General features: G+C 44.8%; 2 protein-coding genes and 1 long non-coding RNA gene across 4 annotated transcripts in view; 2 read left to right on the top strand and 1 right to left on the bottom strand.

Annotated features, from left to right (window-relative positions):
- MRGBP (MRG domain binding protein) overlaps positions 1 to 5779 on the top strand; it is an 8387-nt gene extending 2608 nt beyond the window's left edge. The window contains exons 3-6 of one of the 2 annotated variants that reach the window (XM_083447664.1): positions 586 to 667; positions 2715 to 2789; positions 4144 to 4274; positions 5125 to 5779. In XM_083447664.1, the coding sequence (XP_083303790.1) occupies positions 586 to 667; positions 2715 to 2789; positions 4144 to 4274; positions 5125 to 5172 (336 nt within the window). In that variant the 3' untranslated portion in view covers positions 5173 to 5779. Of the gene's footprint in view, positions 1 to 585; positions 668 to 2714; positions 2790 to 4143 lie in introns of both variants that reach the window. The other variant, XM_083447663.1, reaches the window with a different exon arrangement.
- Positions 1 to 27339, bottom strand: part of LOC310680771 — a 506863-nt gene that overhangs the window by 462058 nt on the left and 17466 nt on the right. The gene's annotated exons all lie outside the window — the stretch shown is intronic.
- Positions 10775 to 26219, top strand: OGFR (opioid growth factor receptor). Its single transcript, XM_083447354.1, has 8 exons — positions 10775 to 11311; positions 15033 to 15080; positions 17507 to 17569; positions 18040 to 18121; positions 19677 to 19755; positions 21926 to 21992; positions 23051 to 23199; positions 24149 to 26219. The coding sequence occupies exons 1-8, from the start codon at positions 11015 to 11017 to the stop codon at positions 25767 to 25769; spliced, it is 2406 nt and encodes an 801-aa protein (XP_083303480.1). The 5' UTR covers positions 10775 to 11014; the 3' UTR covers positions 25770 to 26219.

The following is a 27339-nucleotide window of genomic DNA, read 5'->3' as shown; positions in this document are numbered from 1 at the left end:
CGATGTTTATGTTATTCTGCTTTGCTTGGGCGTAGTTGACCAATGAAATTTTTAAACATGTGCATTTTTAAATAACTGCAGAATCTGATATGGAAGCTCTGTGCATTCTAATTGACACCAATTCTGTCCTTGCCTGGAACATGCCAAATTGCATATCTGAAACACTCATTAAAAAAAATTAAGCAGGGATTTTTGTTTCTTTAGTACTTGATGAACAGGTTTAAATGACTGTAGTTTTATTATGCAATTTCATTACAAAATAAAATATATTCCTTGTCCCTAAAATGGATGGGTCATTTCAATATTTTCTTTTGTTGTTGTTGGGTAATAATTATAAATTGTATGTGATGACGATTACCTTTGCATTTGTTTAGCATATGGTTGGGCTAACCTGTGGCCCTCCAGATGTTGTTAAGCTACAACTCCCCTTAGTCCTTGCCATTGTGGCCTAGATCAGGTATGATGGATGTTGTAGTCCAGCTATGTTTGGAGGGCCCCATGTTAGCCACCCTTGGTTTAGAAAATCTGAATTGTTGGTATAACCAAATTATTTATAGATTTCTTTCTCTTTAAAACATTTCTAAGCATGAATCTGAGATTCTTCCCTTCCCCAACTCAGAAAAAAACTTCAGCCTCCCTGAAGAAATTATTCAAGAGGTAAAAGAAGGTGAGACCCAAAAGCAGTCTTAATAACAACAGCACTACGTACTATTTATATACCACAGGCAAGATTTTATTCTAGGAATTACTCTTTCGTGACCCAGTCTCTTTCAGTATACTCTGATGCCTTTTTACTCAGTGGTAAGTCCTGTTGGGTTCAGTGGGGCTGCCTTCCCAACTAGGATGCATAGGATTTTTAAAAGAAATATATCCCATTTGGTTTAAAGGGATGTAGCCCTGAGGAAGTGTACAAACCCTCCAGGTGTTGCTTGAATACAACTGCCATCATGTCCTATTGTGTTATTATTATGATTTGTTGTTTGTGAGCTGCTTTGGCATTCATTTGAATGAAAAGCAGCAGAGAAGTATAATAAATCGAATCATCATTGGCCATGCTGGCAGGAGATGCTGGGGGTTGTAGCGAAGCAACATCAGGAGTTGGCTAGCCTGTAGTGTATAGGATTGCAGCCTAAACCACTACACTGGATGATGATGATGATGATGAAATTTATATACCACCCTTCATCAAAAGATTACAGGGCGGTTTAGAATATACAAACACAAAAATACATGTCATAGTAACAAACAAAAATACCCCCCAATAGAGTTTAAAAGGCCAGAGATTGTTTAATTAGCCAAAAGCCTGGATGAAGTCTCTGAAGATGTTCAAATCTGGATTGCTTTTTAATGCTTCTATTTAAGAAAAATGGAAAGCAGACACAAATGTATTCAAAAGCCTGATTACAACATTTGAACAATTTTGATTGGTGCTTCAGTAAGCAGCAAAAGAATAATGAGACCGAATACTGATGGAATCTGGACTGAATTTGGGTTGTGGGTGTTCACATTTTTTAGGAAATGATTCAACTGATATCAGTTGGGTATGGCTAGGATTTAAAATATTTTTAAAGCTCCCCCCACTTTTTCTTTTGTACTCTTGTCTTTTCAGTAATGGAGCAATTCCAGAACTGTCTGTTGGGAAGAGCATTCTGTTTAAAATTAAAGAAAAACAAAATGCAATCGTTTGCAGATATATATTAACAAAGCAGTCCGAGCCCCCTTTATGTCAGCTTGAGGGGGTGGTTCAGTTGAGTAGAGGGGCCCTTCACTCCAGCAGCTGAGTCAGCCAGCTGCAGAACAGGCAGGTGGGAGGTCACTGGCAGAATCCTCACCAGCGTAGGCCAGTAGAAAGCCCTGATATAGGATATTTTGAGAGCAGGGAGGGAATTTGGCCCAAACAGCCCAGGATCTACTAGATCCTGAGACAGTCTCACTGCTGTCACCCAATGGCATTAGGCCTGATCTGGAACCTGGAGCTGGTATGGGGATTTCAAGAAGAAACAACAATAATTGTTGCTACGAGCAGCTGGGCTGCAGATGTAGCAGAGCTATGCTTCTCTACACATTCCTGCCAACAAGGGGTTGAGGTTTGGATTGCACTCAAAAATCAGTAGCCTTTACACCTCATTTGCAGGGGTAATTTTTAAGTGGTTGGAATGGTTGAGGTGGATGTACAGTGGTACCTCGCAAGACGAATGCCTCGGAAGACGAAAAACTCGCAAGACGAAAGAGTTTTTCGTTTTCTGAGTTGCTTCGCAAGACGGATTTTCCTATGGGCTTGCATTCCTATGGGAAACCGTCAATGCACATTGGTGCTTCGCAAGACGAAAAAACTCGCAGAACGAAAAAACTCGCAGAACGAATTAATTTCGTCTTGCGAGGCACCACTGTACTCTCAATATGAAAAATATTGCATATTTATATTCACAAGTTTCAAAAGGAAACACCGTCTGTGCTTGGACGATAGCTCCCTTATCATTTCTTTGCATTTTTCTACTTCAGTTGCTGTTGTCAGCTTACTGCTTGAAACAATATAGTTTTGCTTCCTAAGTGATTTAAAATAGCCTTATTGGGAGCCGGGGGCTGTTGGCAATGACTGATCCCTTTAATTCAGTTCATATTGCTGCCATGAGCATGCCTGGAGAAGTAAAGAGGAAATTGAATTTGAATCAGTGCCATCTTCACCATCACTCCACTCATAATCATTCCCACAGGTAAAGTGATGATTGAAGATGACGTGAAAGAAGAGATAAAGGAAGAGATGGAATCGCACACAGGTCCTGAAGAAGGTATGAGTTATTCATTTTAGCATATGAAAATGATGTGTCATCCATAGGCCTGGTTCGCTCATCACTCTTAAGCCATAGTTTGTTTTGATCTCTGGTTTAATCACAAATGTTCCTTCCTAGCGTCACCCTGGGCAACTGCACTGATCTCCAGCACACTGCTTTTTGTCACTAAAACTCAGATTGTGACTTGTTTTGTTTCAAACAAACCACAAGTGGCAAGGTAGAAATAAGCCAAGGGTTTATTTCTTGGCTTATTTCTAGTTGAAATCTGTGGTGGGGAGTCATTCATAATTAAACCAATTTAAACAAACTAATGGGGCCACAGTGTTCTGGGATCTGATTTTCAGCCACGTCACATGTGGATCCTGGTTCCAGCTACCATATTCTAACAAGGTAGGATAGTACAGAGAAAATAGCCGCTACTGGATTGTGAAATATAGCTGGTTCCTTTACAGTTGGGTTAGTTCTAAATCAGAAGTGGGGAGAAAAGAGGTCCACATTCTGATTCTCACAAGAATGAGTTCCGAATTGTGTTTTTATGTTTTTTCTTGTTTTGTTTTATGCTGGCTGTAATGTATGTGCTATTTATTTATTTTTGTTAAGCCACCTTGAGTTAACTTTTGTAGGAAAAGGTGCCAAGTAAACTTAATTAATAATAATAATTTGGCGTGATCTTTTTTGTATTGGGCCTGCTGTTTTGATTGGCAGTGTCTTTATGGTTTGTGGGGGTCAGGGGTGCCCATGTGCCAGGTACCCTAGAACCTTCTTGAAAGCACCTTGAAGATAATTCCCTTCATTCTTTCTAATAGTCACAGAGCTAAGGATTTCTGCAAATGCATTGCCACAACCAGTGAACATATATTGAAACAGCGCATTTGGTTTTTGGAAGTGCTCCTTCAGTTTTGTTCCATCTATGCTTTCATTATTCTTTATTTCATAAAATTTATATACCACGTAATTGTAAGGGAAAGCATCAAAGGGGTTTGCAAAAATGTGATCATGAGACTCCTGGGAGCATCCCCAGTTCTTTCAGAAGTGTTCAGAATATTGTTCCAAGGCAACCCCAAGATCAGGGGCTGAGGTATTTTTATGGGGCAGACAAATTCCAGATCAGACCTTTAATATTTTGTTTTGTAGCTTTAATCAGGGGCATTTTTCTATTATTAGAATTTCTGCCCATATAATTAAAGTGAGTAGAGTGCGCTTCTGCAAAGAGCTTGTATTTCCTTTTTTAAAAAAGTTGGCCCACCTGCCCATTGGGCAGGGCTCGCATGCACCTGACTCTGCCTTGGATCATGGCCATAATGCGATGGATGCCATTTGATGCATAATCTTTCATTTAATTCTCTTTCAGTATATGCATCTATGGGAAGCCTGGCCAAAGCATCGGAGAAACCAAGCAGTAAGGAGAAAGAGAGAAGCTCGTCTGAATCTGGATCCAAAGAAGGAGCAGATAAGAGAAAGCGGAACAGAGTCACTGAGAAGGTTTTGAACGCAAATAGCAATCCTTCCAGTCCAAGTGCTGCAAAACGGCGCAGAACATAAGCAGTGGCCGAGCAAGGCATAAGCATGTTTGAACAGTGGAGCCTAGGCAGCAAGGAGATTTTAGAGTCTAGTTAGCACAATGCGGGTGGAAATGAGAGATAAATGCCTGGGCTCTATTGGTTAGCATAGAGCGGCGGAAAGGAGCTGAACAGTATCTTTAGCCTTACAACTTTGGGATGCATGGGAAGCTGGCAGCCTTAAGAACGTGTGTTTACTGAAAAAGTCAGGATGTGGCTTTTTTTTTTTTTTAACATACCAGTTGCACACTCTTGAATGGGATTCACCTAACCAGCCCCATTAGGGGAAGCCCAGCCCAAGGACTGCTGCTTACACAGTGGGACTTTTCCCGCTCTCCTTCCTTCACATGCCTTCCAAAATGAGAACCCAGTTTCTTGTTTGCGAGGAGTTGGGGGGATCATTCCATCAGGCAAGCTGTAATTCTTGCGGAGACAGAATGATTGGAAGAACGCGACATTGAATTCCAGTCTACGTATTAAACATCCCTCTTGGAACAACCATTCATGGAAACACAGGACCATGGTTCTTGAATGGCTGGTTTCAACCTTGGGTGATGTTTGTATCTTGAGCTGCAGCTGCTAATTTTAGCGACGTAATAAGTGTCTTAAGTCGGTTACTGTTCTGTGAGAATTAGTTCCAAATGCCACTGGTTCTGGCTGAATAAGCATGCAAAAAATACACACCGCCTGCAAAATGAAGAAGGAGCATTCTTTGCTTAAATTATGATCAGCTTTGCCTCTTCCAAACTGGAGGTATACATTTATTTTTTCAGATTGCCGAAGCAGAACAAAGGTCATTAAACATCTTAAAACCAGGATGAACAATTTCCTCATATCTGGGCTACATATTCTCTCTAAGGAGGCTTAAAAGAAAATGTCATATGTATATTGGAAGGTTCAGCACAAACTGGTAAGAGTAGAAGAAATGGTGACTCTTGTCTTAACCACTTGTACTATATTAATGTCCTAGCTGCAAAGTCTTCAATGTGAGCACTTGCATTCAAGTAAGTGAAATCACTTGCATGAGAGGCATTTGCCAGATCGGGACAAATATATATATGTATGTATGTATTTTATATTCATTATTTAATTCCTTTTTTTGAAAAAACAAAACATTATTTTTGCCAGGAGTTCTTAAATGGAAGTGTTGAAAATGATAATTTTGTCTTGTTACTCTACTTTCAAAAGTAGTTTTCACTTAATGTTTTGGATTTGTATGCAAAGTTGCTAAAACCAGAGATCCAGTTATTCATCATTTCCTGATGATCAGATAGTAAAATTTCCTCTTATTTTAGTGAAGTTGGGAAACATGTATTTTATAAAGAAAAACAAAACAAGCAAAGGAATGAAAAGGTAGCTGAAAAGCTACGGAGTTATGAATTTGTATAATCCTTTGCTATGCAATAAAGATTTCCAGCCCACACTTCATATTGCAGTGTCTCTCATCCTAATTATCAGGGATATAGCAAACACTTTCATTCTACTGCATATACCAAGTTAGCTTTGTTCTAGAAAAGAATCAGTCTTCCCTGTATCCCAGCTTCTTAACTAAGATTCATCGCAAACATCAGATGAAGAAATAAAACTCTGTAGGTTTTTCCATCTTGTCTGTGAGAATTAGGCCTAGGATGAACTTTAGCGTCAGGTTGTTATGTAATTATAATGAAGGCCATGGTACACAGAGATACTATCATGTGCTTTTCAGTTGCACATGGAGTGTGATGTGTGATCAGAGGATCAAGATTTCTAACAATTGCTTCTCACCCACCACCCACCCAGCCCTGATAGTTTTGAGGGCAATTGCCCAATCCAGCAATTCCGTTCTTACTCCAAGCACTCTGTACACAAGGAGGCCCAAAGGAGGACTTGTGGGAGTGGTTTGGTGCAGGGATATCAAAGAAGGGTGTTAAAAACACCAGAGGGATCAGTTTTAGTACTTTATTAAAGAAAGCTGTATGTAGACTTGCAGCAAATCAGCCTGCCAAGCCTCTCAGCCTTTAGAGACATGGGACGGACACTGCAGCAAGGAGATGGCTTGTCCACACTCAAGCAAACATTAATACATTCTTTATACACAAGGCAGCATACGTCACGGGTCAGGACTTCCCATCACCAGATGAGAACATAGGTGCAAATGCCCTAATCTTACAGACAGTTCCACTTTCTGGGCTCAGAGCCCAGCACCCCAAGCCCTCCACAGATAAGGATAGCACCAAAGCATGCCAATTAGCTTATATCAAAGCAAGTGAATATAAACATATATGAGCTCATTGTTACAGCAACTACCAATTAATTGTGGGGTTATCTTGACTTCCAGGATAGGAATTGCAGGAAGGGTTTCTGGAACAGTTCACCTTTGCTTCAATGCAAGGGCTTCCACCATTCACTTCAATGGGGAAATGGAGGAGCTAAAACGGGATGCACATGGTGAGCTGTTCCTCTGTTGTATGAACAGCAGCGCATATATATAGAGGCGCTTATTTCAGAAACATTGCCTAAAAAGGGCTTATGTATTCAACAGCGTGGAATTTTAGTACCCTGAATTGCTAACTCCCTACTTCTCAGGTTCTCCACATGTCATGTCCTGCAAGAGCTCAAGTGCCCATTCTCCATTCTAGAACGAGTCCACAAATTATGCAAAGTTCTGGAAAGCGAACACATTTTAACTATTTTCTGTGATATATACATTCAGATCATATAAGGTTTTAAGCACAAAGTGCCTAGATTCTACCAAAACAGTGACGACATTATTTTAAACTCTTCTGGAGCCTTAGTTGGGGAAAGGCCAACACTGAAAATTTATACACTGCTAGATCATATTGAAGTTGACAAAGTTCTTTTAATATAGTTTGACTAACTGTGGAAGCCTAGATAGAACAACTCAATAATTTAAGCTGGTCCCTTAAGATGCCTGTGAATTTATTTTTATAACCTATATGAGCCTTTCAAATTGTCAAGTAAATTTTATTGGTTCAGCTTTTTCGTCTTCTCCAGTGTGCACGTAGTGTAAATTCCTATTAGAAGCAAAGATCTGACACAGACATTTCTATCGATTCTAGAGAAAGCTGACTGTTCCTTTTTGAGGTTTTTGGTGAAATGAAAGTTTGGGCACCTGTCTTTGATGATGCTGTAGCAGCAGTGAGTGCAACATCTTAAAACAACGCAGCTTGGCCTCTGATTTACCTATTGATTTTGTTACAGTTCTAGCAGCATAGATAACATCAGCATAGCCAACTGGAGGGTGGCTTGTTTACCGCATATAATGTATACTTCAGCATTATTTTGCTTGTTTATTAATATACCCTGTTTAGCTAAACTATCCTAAATATCTTCGCAGAAGCTTACGAAAAGCTTGGCTTATCGCTCAATATCCAAAAAACCCCAAAGTGCTGCACCAACAAGCACAAAACAACCCCTCTGCAGCTCCACAAATCCAACTCAGTGGTGTAATGTTGGGAAATTGTCAATCACTTTTCCTACCTGGGCAGTTACCTTTCTACAAGGGCCGACATTGATGCTGAAATCCAGCATCGCCTGAGCTCTGCAAGTGCAGCTTTCTCACGATTGAATCTGAAGTGTTTGAAGACTGGGACATTCGCAGGAATACCAAAATGCTTGTTTACAAAGCTGTTGCACTACCAACTTTACGCTTGTGAAACATGGCCCGCTTATAAATGCCATCTCCAATTCCTCTAAAGCTTCCATCAACAGTGTCTCCGAAAAATTTTGCACATCACTTGGGAAGACAGGCGAACAAATGTCAGTGTACTGAAGGAAGCAAAGATCACCAATGTCGAAGCAATAATTCTTCATCATCAACTTTGTTGGACTGGTCATGTGCAGATGCCTGATTATCGTCTTCGAAAGCAACTAAGATTGAAAAGTGAAATACTGGTGGACAACAAAAGAGGTTTAAAGACTCTCTCAAGGCAAATCTTTAAAAATGTGGTATAAGCACTGATAACTGGGAAACGCTGGCCTGCAAGCGTTCCAATTGGAGAACAGCCTTTACCAAAGGTGTCATGGACTTTGAAGAAGCACAAACTCACAGCGAAAAGGAGAAACAAGCTAAGAGGAAGGCACATTTGGCAAACTCTCACCATGATCAACTCCCGCCTGGAAACCTATGTCCCCACTGGAAGGATGTGTGGATCCAGAATTGGCCTCCACAGTCACTTACAGACTCACGGTTAAGACCATGTTCATGGAAGACAATCTTAGTGGGCTACAAGCGATCGCCAAAGAAAGAAGAAAGAAAGAAGATGTGGGGTCTTCACGTAGCTTATTTTAAAGGGTTAGGGTTAAGGAACATGATTCAGGCTAAAGCTAAAGAGGTCCATGTCTTGTCAGTGGTTGGATGGGAGGTAATAATAATAATAATAATAATAATAATAATAATAATAATAATAATGCCATCTTCAACCAGGCCTTTGGTTGACTGACATCAAGTGTCCTTTTAAATCTCTCGGGTGGGGGGGGGGGTGTTAGTGGATTGTTTTTGTTCATATATATATAGAGAGAGAGAGAGAGTGTGTGTGTGTGTGTTTTATACTGTAATTTTATCTTATGAACTGCCCTAAGATCTACAGATGAATTTAATAAAATCGTCATCTTCTAGGATAGAACAAAGAATATAATCACAACTATTTTGTTTCCCTCGTTTTATCTTCTGATTCTGTAAGACAAATTGGTCAACAGCATGTGTCTGGTTTAAGGTAATCCAGTGAGCTTCATAATCAAGTGGGAAATTCAAGTTTTTGCTAAACCTTGGACAGATCCTGGCAGTCATGGTACAGGCATGCCCTGTCTTGTCTGTTCATAGGGAAATACTTTGGTTTTCATAGTATGGTGAGGCCGTGATATAATCCTCCCTCCCACACAAAGAGATACTAGGAACTATGAGTCATCAGTGAAACTAACTGGCAAGGAAGATTCAGGGGCCACAAAAGGAGGTAGCTCTAAGCATAACACTTTTTTCAAAATTAAGGAAAGCTGAAATCTTGTTATACACATCCCAGTCTCTGAGCGCTTCAGCAGGGGTTGGTCTCTTTGAAATGAAAGTCGCTGGAGACAGTGATGTGTTTAGGGTATATGGTTTTATTTGCCCATATATGCAACTTAAGCATGAGACGGCAGGTCTCAACATTTACACTTCAAAAGATCTTCCTTTCCCCATGAGGATTCTTGGGGAGAAGAGGTTTCCCCGTAAAGTCACAGCTTTGGTTTTAGCACACAAGGCAAGTCTAACCGCTGTATCCACCCAGCTCCAGAATAGGCCTATACAAAATCTGGCTCCTGGCCTATTCTTACTCCTCATCCAGCGAAGTGAGAGGGGAAAAGGCACATTCTCTCCTCCTGAAAGCATCACTAGCTAGCTAGTTTCTATGGCAACACATCTAGGGTTGCCATATTCCCAAACGTGGGTGGGTGGGTTTTTTGTGCCCTAGTTGCCATACATCCAGGTTTTCCAGACATTTTGCCCAGACGCCATTTTGACAGTCCAATTCCCGGACATGTCTGGGAAAACCCAGATGTTTGGCAGCCCTTAACACATCTGTTTTTGACCAACTCTCTTAGGCATGCAAACTACAAAAAGAAAAACAAACAAACACCGACTTGGCCATTTCAGCAGTCCCTTCTACAACAAACTGCCATCTTACAGAGGCAAAATCACAGGCTTGGTTGGGGCCCCCAAGCATCATCCAAACTGACCCACCAATCCTATAACAATACAGTGGCCTACCTCACAACATTCCCTAGGATGCCACACTTTCAGCCTTACCATACCTATCCATATTCTTCCTACTGTCTTGGGGGGGGGGGAGTGACTGTTTCTAATGGTTTTCCTGGGATGTTTGGGGCCGATGAGCCGCTTTGCTGCTAAAATGTGGGGTGTTTTGCCTTTTCAACCATTATCACCCACCCCCTTTGACTTCATTGTACGGCACTTTGAACACCCCAATCTCCAGATAAAATATTAATTTATTTAATTCGTATGCTGAGCTTTATCCAAAGATCTCAGGGTGGCGTACAACATCAAAAACATAAATTTACATAGCACCATGGTAGTAATAATCACAGGAAAAAACCAGATTATTTAACATTTTGAACCCCACTCTTCGTTTAAGAAATAATCCACAGGAGTGGCTATGGATAAATAACAAAAACATCGGTTTAGTCCCAGTAGATTATATTCTCTCCTAGTATTGTGGCCTGAGGCTGCACATCCTGTGTGTATTGGGAAGGGAAAGCCGCGCTGAACAGAGCGGAACTCCCTTCCGACGCGGGCTGTAAAAAAAAAAGCCCCGCCATCCGCACGCATTGAAAATATACGAGGAGGAACGCGCGGCTAAGGCGGCGCCAGCCTTGCAAGGTCGCCCCCCGTTTCCCGGTAGACGGGCGCCGTCATTGATAAAATAGTCTCGAGTCTGCGCCCGCGTTCTATCGGGTCCCCAACGTTCGGAAGGAGAGCTCGGCGGCCAATGAGAGAGCAGCTCGGGGTGGGGCCACCCACGGCCGCCCCCGCCTCCTCCTCCTCCCACGTGCCTTTCGCTTTGCATCGCCGCCGCCGCCGCCTCCTCCTCCTCTCCCTCGCCGCCGGTGCAGCGGCTGCATCCGCTTTTCTTTCGGTTTCCTTTCTTGCGCGCGTCTTCTTCGGCGAGGATGGCGGAATGGCGGTGGGGGACGGAGGAGGAGGAGGAGGACCGAGCAGGCGAGGAAGAAGAGGAGGAGGAGGAAGAAGAGGAGGAGGAGGAAGGATTCTGGGAGTACGATTCCACCTGGGAAGAGGAGGAAGAAGAGGGGGAGGGAGGAGAAGAAGAAGAAGGTGGAAGGCAGCTGGGGGGAGATGTGGGGAGGAAGGACGCGGGGGCGGCTCCAGCCGCTGACAAAGACGCAGGGATTCAAGAGAAGCCCCAGCCCAGCAGCAGCCCAGGATGGTGGTCGCCCTCCGGTAGCCAGGTGAGGGTCTTTGCCTATGGATTGGGGGGGGGGGGGGTTGGATATAAAGTGGTCTTTGATCCCTTCCGGGTCTCTGCAGAGGAGGCAAGGGGGGGGTCGTGTGTGCGCGCGCTAATAATAATAATAATTATTATTATTTATTATTTATACCCCGCCCATCTGGCTGGGTTTCCCCAGCCCCTCTGGGCGGCTTCCAACAGAATATTAAAATACAAAAACCTATTAAACCTTAAAAGCTCCCCTAAACAGGGCTGCCTGTTTAGGGCATATAAATAAATCCATTTACTGGAGAGGTTGCAGCGCACGATTTCTTTCCCAACGTGGTGGTTTTTTTTTCAGAAGGGGCTCGTTTGCGGCTGTTAATGTGGGGAGGGGCGGCGTGATCGGAAGGGAGATCACTGTTAACGGTTCGCCTTACGTAACTCGACCTCTCCCTCCCGGGGAAACAGAAACGAAAAGCCCTCTCTTAGACGTCTCCACGATCAGAAATATTTGAGAAAGTGCCAGCCGGGTACGGGACGCTGCTCCCGTCTCCCTCGGCCTCAAAGGGTCGGCGCACGTCTTGTTGCAGATCAGTGCATTTGCAAAGGGGTCTCTTTTCCAGTGTTTCCCAAACCTGCGGGGATGCAGGAAGTTGGGCGATGGCTAGATACTGTTATTAAGCGCTTATAGTGGTGCTGGGGAGGGTGCAAAGGTGTTTTTAACTGTCCTGTTCCTTCCTCCTAATTGCAAGAACGGCCTCAGTGGTTGTTCTCACTTATTTATATTTTTCTGTTCTGGGCTAGGGTTGTGGGAAACTGGGCAATGGAGTTTGCCTAAGGCTGCTCAAAGGAGTTTTTGGCTTAACTGGCATCTTGAACCCAGATTTTTCATTGGCAGGCCTTGCATTGCAGAAGCCTTCAGAATGCGGAAGGTGTGCGGTCACACTTCTGAAAGCTCACTCATCATATTTTTAAAAATATAAATGTTCGTATATAGAAAAGTTTCCCCCCGGGAACAAAGGTTCTAGGCCAGCCATCTTTTAATTGCTTGGCTAATGCAGCAGTTTATAGAAACATTTTGTGTTTTACTTGAAACCCAAAACATTAACCACCGTTACATTAATGTTTAATGCTGTATTGTGTTTTTAATATTCGATTAGGAGCCGCCCAGAGTGGCTGAGGAAACCCAGCCAGATGGGCGGGGTATAAATAATATATTATTATTATTATTATTATTATTTATTACATGAATATACCACACACATCCAGTTGAATTCTTGGAGGCATTCACAGTAAGGTATGGAATGATGATATACAGTATGATAAAACAACGACGATGGTGTGTATTTCACAATAAAACTCTTAAAACCAAAGTTACATTACAAAGCAGAAAACACAGCCCAAAAAACCTTAAACCCAGCAGATGAAACAATTAAGACCATGGTAAAGAAATAAAAATAAATTTACTAGGCGATAGTTGCATAGTTATGAAACTTTTTAAAAATAAGTCTGTTACTTCTTATTTTATGCATTTTCACATGTCACTTCAAAGCTTAACCATAGTTAAAAATAAGCTGTGGTTTATTGCAAATGGCCAGCTTTTTGTTGCAAGCTGCACAAAACTTTGCTCCTCCCCTGCTCCTGCTGTCACAGTATTGGGGAGGGAGCAAGCCAAAGGCTGGTATCATATGACGTGTGAACCAGCTCTCATGATTTGTGTAGAGGGAAACAAACCATGAGCACTGGGTTACATATGTAAAGTGCGGCCAGCTTCTGGTTTGTTCCCGCCCCAGCTCAACAGGAGCAGGGGAGGAACAAATGAAAGCACTCTGCTCATTCACATTAAACCATGCTTTGTTTTTAACTACAGTTTAGTGTGATGTGCAAACAAGGCTTATCCATCCTTCCTTTTAATAAATCAACTTCCATTGGATATTGAAGGTGAGTAGACTTATTCTGTTTCTTCAGCCTAGGGGAAAAGAGAATGAAAGGGCCGCAAGAAAATAATAATTTATTATTTATACTCCACCCATCTGGCTGGGTTTCCTCAGACACTCTTGCGTGGCTCCCAACATAATATTAAAAGCACGATAAAACATCAAACATTAAAAATTTCCCTAAACAGGGCTGCCTTCAGATGTCTTCTACATGTCTGGTAGTTGTTTCTTTCCTTGACATCTGATGGGAGGGCGTTCCACAGGGCGGGTGCCACTACCGAGAAGGCCCTCTGCCTGGTTCCCTGTAACCTCACTTCTCGCAGGGAGGGAACTGCCAGAAGGCCCTCGTAGCTGGACCTCAGTGTCCGGGCTGAACGGAGGGGGTGGAGACGCTCCTTCAGGTATATCTTGCATCTCCCACCAACAGAGAAATGGAAACTAATATTTGGATTTGGTTTTGCTGTGCAACTTGCAAGAAACGAAACGGAAATATAATAGGGCCTGTGTAAGGCACTATCATATTTCAGTTTCTAAGTTTGCACTGATTCTTAGGAAGCAACTTGAAAAGGTCAGGAATGCTGGTGTAGATGCCAGATTTAATACCAATCTGCTTTTTGGGGCTTGTCTGCTTTTTGGCTGATTCATCCAGATCAGCTGAGTAGGAGAGTCACCTCCCAGTTCTGTATCTGTTCTTGTTTTTCATGTTGTTGCTGCTGTCAAAATTAGAGGGGTGGGTCACACAAAAAATTGCTTGGGAAGCCACATCCGGTACTCAAACTGGGAGTTAAACATCCCCATTACATAATAGAAAGTATTGATAAGCAAACATGAATTAAAAAGGGGGGTAGCCATTCCAGGCATGAAATTAATTGACTGCGTTTTCATGAAGTTCAAAACTTTCTTTGGCCCTGGGTAAATAATAATATAATAATTTATTATTTATACTCCACCCATCTGGCTGGGTTTCCCCAGCCACTCTGGGCGGCTCCCAACAGAATATAAATAATACGGTAGAACATCAAACATTAAAAACTTCCCTACACAGGGCTGCCTTCAGATGTCTTCGAAAAGTCAGATAGTTGTTTATTTCCTTGACATCTGAAGGGAGGGTGTTCCACAGGGTGGGCGCCACCACTGAGAAGGCCCTCTGCCTGGTTCCCTGTAACCTCACTTCTCACAGTGAGGGAACTCCCAGAAGGCCCTCGGCGCTTGACATCAGTGTCCAGGCTGAACGATGGCGGTGGAGACTTTCCTTCCGGTATCCTGGACTGAGGCACTCCTTGGCCAGAAAAGCAAATTTTCTACTCTTGGCCAGTTACCAGAACTATTGAATGCAATGCTTGAAAAAAAGGTTCCTGTGAAGCCATTTGTTTAGATGCAGCTGTCATCAAGCAACAAAGAAATATTATTTCTGAGTTATTCCACACACTAATCTTCTTCAACCTGGTTCGTTTCAGATGTTTTGGACTACAACTCCCATCAGCGCCAGCCAGCAACCAGGGCTGATGTGAATTGTAGTCCCCAAATCTGGTGTTATTCCAGGTTGGAAAAGACAGCCACAACTATTCACTGATTCTTGTTTAGTTTTCTGATAGTGGTCATAGGAGTTGTACCACTGATATGACTCTCCTTTCTTGATCTTGCAATTCTATGACCGCTTAATATTCCCAGAAATAAAGAACCACGATGAACCAAATGAAGAGGTTTTTTGTCAGGTGTTGGTGAAATGCATTGGTTCTGACCATTGATACCAATATCCTAAATGTTTCTAAAACGTTTAAATGTCCTGTTTTCTCTCTGCAGGAGTGGCAACGGCCAAACCTTGCCTCCATGAGCTTTAGAAAACGCACGGTGGGTGTTTTCTTTTTTTAAGTTTTGTGCCTTTTAAAGAATTGGACTGTGTGTTCTTCTGCTGTGGCTGTTTGATCTGATGCAAGTGAGCAAGTTTGGTGGTCTTGCTGTTTTCATGCCTTCCTGAGCTGAAGGACCAGTTTTGAGCTGCAAAGAATCTAAGCGATAAACACTGAAGTAGCTTGTTAGGCCCAGTAGCTACCAATTAGTTTCCGGGCTCAATTGGAAGGGTTGGTTTTGATCTATAAAGCCTTACAAGGCTCAAGACCCCAATCTCCCCTCTGGTTGCCCCACCTCTCCAATACCATTTTTGTTCAGGCATCGCCTTAAGACCCGTTTAATTTTTGCAGGACCATTGTTAGCCACCCTCTATGAACTCTGTACGAGGAAGGGTAGGAGGCAAGACATCAAATAGCATAGTTGCTTTGCAAACCTATGTACAGTGGTACCTCGGGTTAAGTACTTAATTCGTTCCAGAGGTCTGTTCTTAGCCTGAAACTGTTCTTAACCTGAAGCACCAATTTAGCTAATGGGGCCTCCTGCTGCTGCTGCACAATTTCTGTTCTCATCCTGAAGCAAAGTTCTTGACCCGAAGTACTATTTCTGGGTTAGCGGAATCTGTAACCTGAAGCGTCTGTAACCTGAAGCGTATGTAACCCGAGGTACCACTGTACTGTAGAGGAGAGTGGTGCAAAAATTGCACTTGCCATGGACTTTCTCCTGCAGCATGTGTTTTTGTGGATGTTATTGCCCTTCCCGTTATTGGGGTGCCTCTTCTCTTCACTAGTCCAGTGCGAGGGTAGAGGAGCCTCAACAATGAGCAGCAAATGTCTCTCTGTCTGGCCCTTGGAACTGTCCCCAGCCCAGACCTGTCACTGGCAATGCATTCCACCCCATAAGTTTTTGCCTGGCTGGAACTTGTCCTCCTTGAACTCTTACTAATGCCTCTTGGTGGAGGCATGGGGGAGAGAGAGGGTTGTGTGTGTGTGCGCACGCACACGTGCATATAGAAACTAACCTGCAGCCCAAGGGTCAAATTTACCCTTCCTGTTCCACTCACTTGGACTTGGAAGGAGCCCTTGGGTTCATCTAGTCCAGGGTTTCCCAAACCTGGGTCTCCAGGTGTTTTTGGACTACAAGTCCCAGCATCCCTGACCACTGGTCCTGCTAGCTAGGGATGATGGGAGTTGTAGTCCAAAAGCAGCTGGAGACCCAAGTTTGGCAAACCCTGCTCTAGTCGAACTTTCTACAATGCAGGAATAGACTGCTGTCCCGTATGGGGATCAAACCTGCAGCCTTGGCATTATCAGCACCACACTCTATCCAACTGAGCTGTGGCCCTCGGCCAAGGAGCATGGCTTCTGGTAAAAATATCACTTGAGATCATGGTGGGAGTGAACCAGTAAACCATTTGGCATGCAGTGATTCAGCTACCCCGATTGAGGTTTCACTATTCATGGAACCTGACTTCTTGTTCCATGATGTGGGATACTAAAAATAAAGTCTGTGCCATGGTGAAGTCTGCTTGCAAACTGCGCAGAGAGTCGATACGAGGGGGCAAGGTTGGCAATTGAGCAGGAAGCCCGAGGCTCAAGCTCTCTTCTAGCAAAGCAGCCCTGTGTTCAGTAAACTTATGGTGGCTTGGTGCCATCTAGCTATAACCCCCATGGCAAAGCACGCCAATGGCATTCTCTCCCCATGGCATCCACATCACTAGGGCTGTGCACCAGATTCAGCCCCACCCTGAGCCGAATCAGGCCTATTCAGAGGGAGTCGGGTGAGTTGGGTTCAGACAGCCATGGTTTGCTGTGGGGCGGGTTGGAGGGCCCAGAGCAATCCTTGGCGTTCTCAGTAGTGGTACCCACCCTGTGGAACACCCTCCCACCAGATGTCAAAGAGAACAATTACCACCAGACTTTTAGAAAACATCTGAAGGCAGCCCTGTTTAGGGAAGCTTTTAATGTTTGATGGATTACTGTATTTTGTTGGAAGCTGCTCAGAGTGACTAGGGGAAGCCCAGCCAGATGGGCGGGGTATAAAAAATAAATTATTATTATTATCACTATCATTATCGTCCACTAAGCATGAGCACTGCATCTAAAATAGATTTTCATAGCATTCTAGAGTTTCAAGGGACCCTGAGGATCATCTAGTCCAACCCCCTACAGTGCAGGAATATTCAGGTGTCCCATACAGGGATCGAACCTGCAACCTTGCCGTTTTCAGCCCCACACTGTAACCAGCTGAGCTATCCAGGCTTCTCTGGAACTTTGCTCCTTTCGATCTAAATAACTTTGCACTTTGCATTGTCAATATGGAAGGACTGCATTGGCTTTTGTGGTGGTCTGGAGGGTTTTTTTGTAGGGATAATTCAGCTTCACAGCCCCTCCCTTAACTCTCGCCGCCCCCCCCCCCCTTTCTCTTAGAACGCAGCTGGTCGCAACTGGATGGCAGCAAAAGATATGCAGAAATACAGGCAGCATTATCCGGTAAGAGTGTGTTGATCATCGTTCATAGCAAGAGACTGCTAGCTGGCTGTGCCATTCATTTATTGCACGCCGATCTTGTATATAAGCCCCCAGTGATCCACGTAACTAAGATCTGAATGGTGCTTAATTTAGAAAGGGAAACCTCCCAATCAGGGGTAGCCAACCGGGAGCTCTCCTGATTTTGGACTCGCAAGTCCCATCAGCCCCAGTCAGCATCACCCCCATGGCCAGGAGTGATGGGAGCGTCTCTCCAGCAAAGAAATCATTGGTTCCAAAAAAAGAAAAGGCTATTTCTGATGTCCCAATTAAATCTGCTAAAGGGGTGTGGCACGCAACAGGTTGTGTGTGGTCCAGATTTTCCTGGGGTAGCTCAGTGATAGATCATCCACATCTTCCACTGATGTTTCTTCCACTGATGTTCCTTCCTTCCTTCCTTCCTTCCTTCCTTCCTTCCTTCCTTCCTTCCTCAGGGTTTGGAAGAAACAGAAATGAGAGAGGAGAAAATGTGGAATTTGAGGTTTTACAAAAACGAGATGAGTTTTCAGCCTAATGGTATGGCTTTTGATATTATTCTCTCTTTTTCCCCCAAGGCAAATGTTAGCTCTTGCTCCCCCCCCCCCCACTGGCCCTTGACAGGGGAGTGAATTGTATTTGGTTTTAGAACGCTATTTATTTATGCCTGTTCCTGCAGAAATGATTGAAGGCCTGTATATATTTCCTACAGCTGTTCCCCCTGGAAGGCAAAATTAAATCTGTAAAAGGGAACCCGTTGCATTCTGCTGTTGCAAGGAGCAGGTTTCGTTCTCTCTCTTCCCGGGGCAAAAGGCCTCTGTCTCTCCCGCAGGTGTTTATGAATTCTTCCTCACAATACACCAGGATAGGTCAGCCATTCAGTAATTCCTACAAGTCCCTGAGTGGTGGAGATTGCCTGGGAAATCCACACGGCTTGGAACACTGGAAGTTGCATTGTATCAAGTCAGGCCATTGGCACATCTAACTTAGTATTGCCTGCACGGACTGGCAGCAGCTCTCCAGGGTTGTAAGTGGGGGACACAAGTACTCTCAGCCTGGATAGCTTAGTTGGTTAGAGCATGGTGCTGATATCGCCAAGGTTGCAAGTTCAATCCTCCTGCATTGCAGGGGGTTGGACTAGATGATCCTGAGGGTCCCTTCCAACTCTGATTCTCTTTTCCTGAAGCCTCCATCAATTGGCATTCAGAGGCATATGACCAACAACTGTGGAAGTACAGCACAGCCGTCATGGCTGGTAGCCAATTGCTAGCTCTGTCCTCCATAATTTTGTCTAATCCTCTTTTCACGACACCCAAGTCAGTGGCCATTGCTGCCTCTTGTAGCAGCGAATCCTATAGTTTTTGCACTGTGTGAAGAAGCTGTTTTGCCCATTCTGAATCTCCCTCCCTCCAGTGTCAAAGGGACATGGGTGGCGCTGTGGTCTAAACCATGGAGCCTCTGGGCTTGCCGATTAGAAGGTTGGTGGTTCTTTGAATCCCCACAACAAAGTGAGCTCCCGTTGCTCTGTCCCAGCTCCTGCCAACCTAGCAGTTCAAAAGTATGCCAGTGCAAGTAGATAAATAGGTACCATTGTGGTGGGAAGGTAAACAGTATTTCCGTGTGGTCTGGTTTCCGTCACAGTGTTCCGTTGTGCCAGAAGCATTTTAGTCCTGCTGGCCACATGACCCAGAAAGCTGTCTGTGGACAAACACCGGCTCCCTCAGCCTGAAAGCGAGATGAGCGCCGCAACCCCATAGTCACCTTTGACTGGACTTAACTGTCCAGGGGTCCTTTACCTTTTTACCCGGGCATTTGGTGGCTGCGTAATACTATTCCTGGCATCCACAAGATTGCTGTTTATTATATAACTGTAACTGACTTTAGATGTCTTTAATTGTTTTTGGAATGTTTTAGCTGTTTTTGAACGTTCTGCTTGGGTTTTGTTTTGAATTGGGTATCTGTTTGCCACCCTGGGCATCTTCGGGAGGAAAGGCGGGGTATAAATTCAATTAATAAGAATAACAATGGGGGAATCTCTCCATCTACATGCTGTGTCTAATTTTAGACCCTTCTTATGTTTCCCATCCTCTTCTAGGCCTCCTTATTGAAGATCTCCTTGAGATGTGGCATAATGACTATGTAACTCTGGAAGAAAACCATTCATATATCCAGTGGTAAATGGCCCCCGTTAGATATTCTAATGACACATGGGGACTGGGAGTGCTGTAGGCTATTTTCTGTTTTTGCACATTCCTGTTCTTTCCTTTCCACTTCTCCTCTTCTTTGGAGGCTCTCCAAAATCTGAGCCAGAGCATCTTCCAGAGGGGCTGTAACACACTTCCTTTGGGCGGGACAGCAATGAAAAACAAGGTTATTTCCATCAAATATTGTTAATAGTGAAATGCAGCTTGCATTCTAGAAACATAGACATGTACTGGGCTACCACGGTTCGTGCCCTCACCCACCAATGAGCATAACGTTAAAAAGCATCAGTCCCTGTGCTGTATTCATATTCAAGGTTTTGATGATGATGATGATTATGATGATGATTATTATTATTAATTTATACCCTACCACTCTGGGCAGCTTTCAATAGAATATTAAAATACAATGATCTATTAAACATTAAAAGATTCCCTAAACAGGGCTGCCTTCAGTGTTGGCTTTTTGCAGTATAGTAGCGCAGAGAGCTTGCTGGGGAGAGCTTGCATTAAAAAGAAAAGGGACTCAAAAATAACTTAAACAAGGTTTTAACAAGAAAAACAAAAACTCCTTATACACTAAATATATCTACAAACAAACATGACTCAACCACCAACCCATCCCCAGGGTAAATGGCAGAGCTAGGTGCTGCTCCTTATATACTGCATCCAATTCTCAACACAGCTTAATCAATGCAACTCAGCAGCACCTGCTATGCCTCACAGCTGCAAGGCTGGATCTCGTTAGTTTACTCTGGCCCTTGCTCTGGCCCCTTAAAGGTATACACATTGGGTGAAACAATGATGAACATTTAAAGAAACAATTCAACATTCAGATGTCTTCTAAAGGTCCAGTAGTTGTTTTTCTTTTTGACATCTGGTGGGAGGGTGTTCCACAGGGCGGGTGCCACTACTGAGAAGGCCCTCTGCCTGGTTCCCTGTAACTTGGCTTCTCGCAGCAAGGGAACCGTCAGAAGGCCCCCGGCACTGGACTTCAGTGTCCGGGCAGAACGATGGGGGTGGAGACGATTCTTCAGGTATACTGAATAAAACCTTAAACCAGTTGCCAGCCAGTGCAGATCCCATTAATAGTATATCCTCCTCTCAAGCCTAACTTCGGGGGTTGGGGGTACCAGGGAAGGCCTCTGAGGCCACCTGTGCACCTGCGGGCACCATGTTGCAGACCTCTGTTTTAATGTGTAGCCAACTTTCTGAAGTCTTGAAGATGTGGGTCATATCTAAATAAACTGACCCGTTTTCTGGCTTAATCAGGGTCTCTTGGGTATTTCTGCGGAAGTTAAGGTTTCTGTGCAATGCGGAAGAATCCTTGCAACTCTGTCACACTCGTGGCACTTGGTAAGAAAACTTGAGCCAGGGGCATAATTGTCTCTTCTAAATGGCGGCTTCCAGAAGTTGCTCATCAGGCGAGGCAGAACCTTTATACTCGCTCCTGACCAAGCGGGGTCACTGTTGCTTGCCAGAAGGGATGAGAGGACAAGGAGGTCAGTGCAGTGCAGCTGCGCTGATGGAAACAATCTGGTGCTTCTGCACCCCATCAACCTTCTTGCAGCAGCAGCAGCAGCAGCCCACTTTCCAGGTGTTGAATGGTTACTTTAAATGTAAAGGTTCATCATTGTTCCACCCGATGTGTATGTCTTTAAGGGGCCAGAGCAAGGGCCAGAGCAAAATAACGAGATCCAGCTTTACAGCTGTGAAACATAGCAGGTGCTGCTGAGTTGCATTGATTAAGCTGTGTCAGGAATTGGGTGTAGTATATAAGGAGCAGCACCTAGCTCTGCCATTACCCTGGGGGATGGGTTGGTGGTTGGGTCACGTTTGTTTGTTAATGTATTTAGTGTAAAAGGAGTTTTTGTTTTTCTTATTAAAACCTTGTTTAAGTTATTTTTGAGTCCCTTTTTAATGCATGGTCTCCCCAGCAAGCTCTCTGCAGCGCTACCATACTGCAAATAGCCAACACCAGGAAGCTGGGCCATGGCGGTGGGAGTTGGGATCCAACAATATCTTGAGGGGTAACATGCTGGATTCTGTGCCTCTCAGCAATTGGGATGTCCTGCCTGCTTCTGGGCTAAATTCTTGTTTTCTTTGCAGACTTGATTCCCCTCTTTGTTTGACTTCCTTCCAGGTTATTTCCTTTGCGTGAGCCAGGAAGGAACTGGCGAGCGCGGCTTCTCACCTGCCAAGAAATCCAGGTAGGAGTCCTCTTGCCCTTTAAACATTGGCTTTAAAACCACAGATAGGGAGAAATGGATTCTGAGTTTTCTGCCTTCTTTTTACACCCATTTATGAAATAAAAGCAACTCTGACTGTGGTGGCTTTGGCGCTATGACTGCTGGGGCCCATAAGACCTGTGTCTCGATTTCCCTACTTCCATGCTAGCACCAGTCACCGAACCCAGGAATCCCCAGAGGTGTCTTCCCTCTAGCTTTCGGTCAGAGGGTGGAGACATCCCTCTGGTTCACCCAGTGAGGTGACCCACAACCTGCATTACTAGCTATCAGGACTGAAGGGAGTTATAGCTCAAAAAATATGGAGGGCACCAGAATGAAGGTTGTTGAGTTGCTCCTTGATGGGACACTTTGGCCAACTTCTAAAGTTGCTGCTGTTGTTTCAGCTCTAAAATGTTCCTGCATAGCTGTTCATACAGCATCTTGCACTAGGGCTGCGGGTGGTGCTGTGGGTTAAACTACCAAGCCTAGGAATTGCCAATCAGAAGGCTGGCGGTTCGAATCCCCGTGACGGGGTGAGCTCCCGTTGCTTGGTCCCTGCTCCCGCCAACCTAGCAGTTCAAAAGCACATCAAAGTGCAAGTAGATAAATAGGTACCACTCCAGCGGGAAGGTAAACGGCATTTCCGTGCGCTGCTCTGGTTAGCCAGAAGTGGCTTAGTCATGCTGGCCACATGACCCGGAAGCTGTACACCAGCTCCCTCGGCCAATAAAGCGAGATGAGCGCCGCAACCCCAGAGTCGGCCACGATTGGACCTAATGGTCAGGGGTCCCTTTCCCTTTGCAGTATCTTGCAGCAGGTTGCATAGGTCAAAAACGACACCCACAAAATGAAGCAGTAAAATAGTACAAAATAAACAAAAAAGTTTAAACGAACAGTGCTTAATTAAAAAAAAACAAGTTTCGCAATATTTATACCTCTGGATTGTAATAAAAACCTCAAAGCGGTTTTTGAGTAGAATGAAACAATGAAGTCATTAGTAAAGAACAACTGTTTTGTGTACTGCCCGTTGGGTATTTCAGGCCTTCAAGAAATCGAAGGAAGTCATGGCGAGGTTCGTCCGGGCTTACAAGCTCATGTTGGACTTCTATGGAATCGAGCTGCTAAATGAGAAAACGGGCGAACTGCGGCGAGCAAAGAACTGGAGAGAGAGATTCGAGAACCTCAACCAGTGAGTTGCTTTGCTAGACATACTTGTGCATAAAAGTCACTAAGTGGCCTGAAGTCTCTTGACTACTGCAGTCATCATTCTGGGAATGGAGTTGAGTGATGACTTAACCTGGGGAGAAAACAGTAAAGACACAATGAAGAGAGCACAGCAGAGGTTACATTTTCTGAGAATCCTCCGGAAAAATAAACTCTCAAAGGACCTGTTGATGGCATTTTACCATTGTACTGTTGAGAGTGTATTAACTTATGGTCTGTGTGTGTGGTTTGGGAGCTGCACGGTCAGGGGAAAAACAATGCTGTCCAGGGTTGTAAAGACTGCAGAGAGAATAATTGGGTGCACTCTTCCCACCTTGGATCAAATCTATGCTTCCAGGTGCCATAAGAAAGCTGCAGAGATAGCGCAGGATAGTGCGCACCCCAGAAGTGATCTCTTTCAGCTTCTGCCTTCTGGAAGAAGGTACAGGGTTATAAAGACTAGGACTAGCTGCCTGAGAAACAGTTTTTATCCAAATGCGATTTTGGTTTTAAACGCAGTGTAAGGCAGTCTCTGTGGGAGTATATTGTGGGAAGCTCCTGCAGCCAATCAGAAGCCGCTGAAGCCCTGTTGGACGTTTGGCTTCCAAAAGAACGTTCGAAAACTGGAACAGTCATTTCCGGGTTTTGATCGTTCTGAAGCCAAAATGTTCAAGACTCAAGCTGTTCAACTTCCAAGGTTCGACTGTAGCTTTTTTATCTCCTTTGACATCTGATGGGAGGGCATTCCACAGGGAAGGCGCCACTACCAAGAAGGCCTTCTTCTTGGTTTCCTGTAACTTCACTGCTGGCTTGTTCCATTCCAAAAAGTAAGTGGGAATGTCCTTTGTAGGATATTTGGATAGTAGCTCCCTTCCGTGCTAGTCGTTTCCCTTCACAATGTGAGACTTACCTCCCCTTCTTTCTCCCCCTTTCAGGTTCAGCCACAATAATTTGCGGATCACTCGCATCCTGAAGTGCTTGGGAGAGCTGGGCTACGAAAACTACCAGATGCACCTAGTGAAGTTCTTCCTGACGGAGATCCTGGTCCACCGGGAGCTCCCGCGGGTGCTGAGAAGTGCCTTGGACTACTTTGTGTTCACTGTCCGGAACAAGCAGCAGCGGAAGGAGCTGGTGCATTTTGCGTGGCGGCACTTCACGCCCAAGCGGGATTTCGTCTGGGGCCCGCACAGGAAGCTCCGGCGATTCAAACCCCGGTCCCCAGAATTCCTGAACAGCGAGCGGCTGGAGGGGGAGCAGAGCGAGGATGGAGAGGAGACCGCAGGAAAGAGTGAAGTCGAGCAGCAACATAAAACATGCCAGAGACTTGAGGAAGAGCCTGCGAGGAGGGAGAGTGTGGAAAACGATCAAGATGAGCCGCTGGACATGACAGGCACCGTTTGCCCTGCTGTAGACCAAACAACCAATAATCTGATTGAGGAGCCTGTATCCAAAAGTGATGATGAGCCGGGGTTTTCATCCAGTGACTCTGTCCTTAGCAAAGTTATCGAGGGAGAGCCTTCCTCTGGTATCCGTGGTGATGGATTGCAGGCCGGAGATGCTCTGGGACCCCAAACGAGTCCCGCAGGTGAACACGAAGCTTCAGGTAAGGCGAGTCAACGTGGGCTCTTAACAGCAGAGGAAGTCAAGGCGGAGGAGGACGGCGGGAAAGAAAACACAACGGTTTCTTCGTTTGTCAACTCTGGAACGCCAGATCTTGTGGAGGAGGGCGAGAGCGGGACACAGAAGGGCAAGAGGAAAGATGGAGCTCCAGGTTCTTCATCTCCCCAGCTGGAAAGGCAGGATCCCGCGGACGAGGGCGAGAGCGGAGCGTCCGGCGAAAGTCCGAAGGAATGCAAGAAGAGGAAGCTGGAGATGAGCAGGTTGAGCGAGGAAAGTGTCAGGGTGGTGAGAAGCCCCACCGACATTGAGAAGATCTCTGCCAACCTCGGAGAGGTTGTGATTGGTCAGAAGGGGACCGACGGCCTTCTGCTCACGGAGGAGAAGGCCTGCCCTTTGCTGCCTCAAGGAGGTGGTATGGATGGTGGGTACATGAAGGAGACGGAAGCCGCTGACGCAATGAGAAAAAGGCGGAAAGTTGAGATGGCATCGGAAGGCAGTGCCTTGGATACACCTGAAGAGGCGGGCATCGAGGTGGCGTCCTCTGAGGGCCAGATAAACTCCGCCAGCACCGAGAGGACGGATCGAGCCTGCCACGATGTGACAGAAACAATTGGCAACACTCCTACAAACAGCGACTGTAAAACGCCGGGCATGGATTTATTGGTTAATTCCAAAACTAACGCCGAGTCGAGCCTTTTGCCGGACAGCTGTGCGCCAGCCCAGTCTGGCAAGCAAGGAACTACCTCTGCTGTGGAAGTCAAGAGATCGCAGGCCAGCGAAACTCTGCCATTCAGTGAAAAGCAGGATGTGGTTGGCGAAAGCCCAGGACAGGAAGAGGGGGGCGTTGAAGGAAAGGCAGAAGGGGTGGCAGATATTAATGAAACACCTGAATCTGCGGAGAGTGTGAATTCTGTATCAGGTCTAGAAGCAGAATAGCTTTATCCTGGATAAGAATGAGGTGGTTCCACTGATTCTGGAGGCAGTTAAAAGGACATACCTTTTTACAAGTTGATCAGAACAGCACCAGTCCACTGCCTGTGTGTGTGTGTGTGTTTTGGTTCCTCTTTTTTTGTATACTTGTTTATGAAGCCCAAAACCTCTAAATGGGTTGTTTTCACTGGGGACAGACAACAAAGGCTTCGAGATGAAACTCCCCCAGTTGTGGACTTGCATACTTGATCTTCTGAATTCTCAAATAATGTGTGTGGGTTTTCTCCTTTGGTTTATAAATGATTCCAAATAGCTCTGGTTTCGAAACGGAAATCATTTTTTGAGCAAGCAAATGCCACTTTGTGGGCAAATTTTCCAGTATTTACTAGACGGTCCGAAAGGAATCTATTTGTTAAATTAATCTTGCTTTGTTAAAATAAAAGTTCCTAACTTCTAGTTAAGAGCTTCTAGTTTCTTTTCTTCATCATTAAACTGGGCATGTTTGAGAATGAAGCCTAAGCTAAACAATCTTGCAAAGGTCTCCTGGGAGAAGAATGTTTTGAGGAGTCTGGTTTTGTGTTCTTAAATGTAGAGAAGTAAGGAACAACAGTTGTTTTCTTCCATATACTCCCCATAGTTAAAAAGCACAGATCACAAAACCGATCATTGGAGGACTCCACTTTCTACATCTCCATTGGGAGAACTGTCAATTTATTCTCACACTCTGCTTCCTGCTACTTAACTACTTGTCCATATGAGGAGAGTCTAAAAAGTTAGTGAGACAGGACTTTGGGGGGGGGGGCGTATTTAGTGACTGGCATTGCCCCTCAATGCAGCTAAAGGCGTCTTGGTGACATTCCTATTTCGCACCATCAACCAAGGCATCTGGGTGGTTTGCAAACTTATAATTCAAAACATGCAAACAAATGCAATCAGAACCTTATAGCAATCTCAACACAACATAGAATAAAAGCCAGCACACGGCAGCGTTAAGTTCAATGTAAAACCAGTAAGGGGAAGTGATTGTCTCCCAATGGTCTTATGTGTCAAAAGGACCATAAGATTGGTGGCACCAGTTGAACCTCTCTAGGGTGTCTGCCGTGCAATAGGAGAAAGTGAGAGGCGGCCTCGTATGAAGGTCTTGGGGGCCAGGCAGGTATATTCAGGAGGCCACAATCCTTCAGATAACCTCACTGCAAGCTGCATAGGTTTTAAAGCGTGTTGGGGGAACCAGTGGCCTTCCAACTGCTGGTAGGCTGACAACTCCCACCAGCCCCACCCAGAATGTCCAATGGTTTGGGACAATGGGAAAGTCCAGCAATCCCAGGTTTAAAGTTTAAGACAAACACTTTGAATTGGGCATGAAAAGGGACTGGAAGCTAGTGCAGATGGCCAAGCGGTGGTGTGATGCCTGCCCTGGTCTGGATCAGCTGAAATTTCCAGACTACGTAGAGCAGGTAGTTCTCCAACCAGGAGGTTACCAGAGCCTGGATAACTCACAAGTCTCTCTCTGACCTGATAAGGCGCTCTGAACGCACACTGCTGGACCTAAGCATCCCCACCCCAAAACCGCACA

Source organism: Podarcis tiliguerta (genome assembly GCF_965153285.1).
Source record: "Podarcis tiliguerta genome assembly, chromosome: 6".
Lineage (NCBI taxonomy): Eukaryota > Metazoa > Chordata > Lepidosauria > Squamata > Lacertidae > Podarcis > Podarcis tiliguerta.
This window is presented reverse-complemented; position numbering and strand designations above follow the sequence as displayed.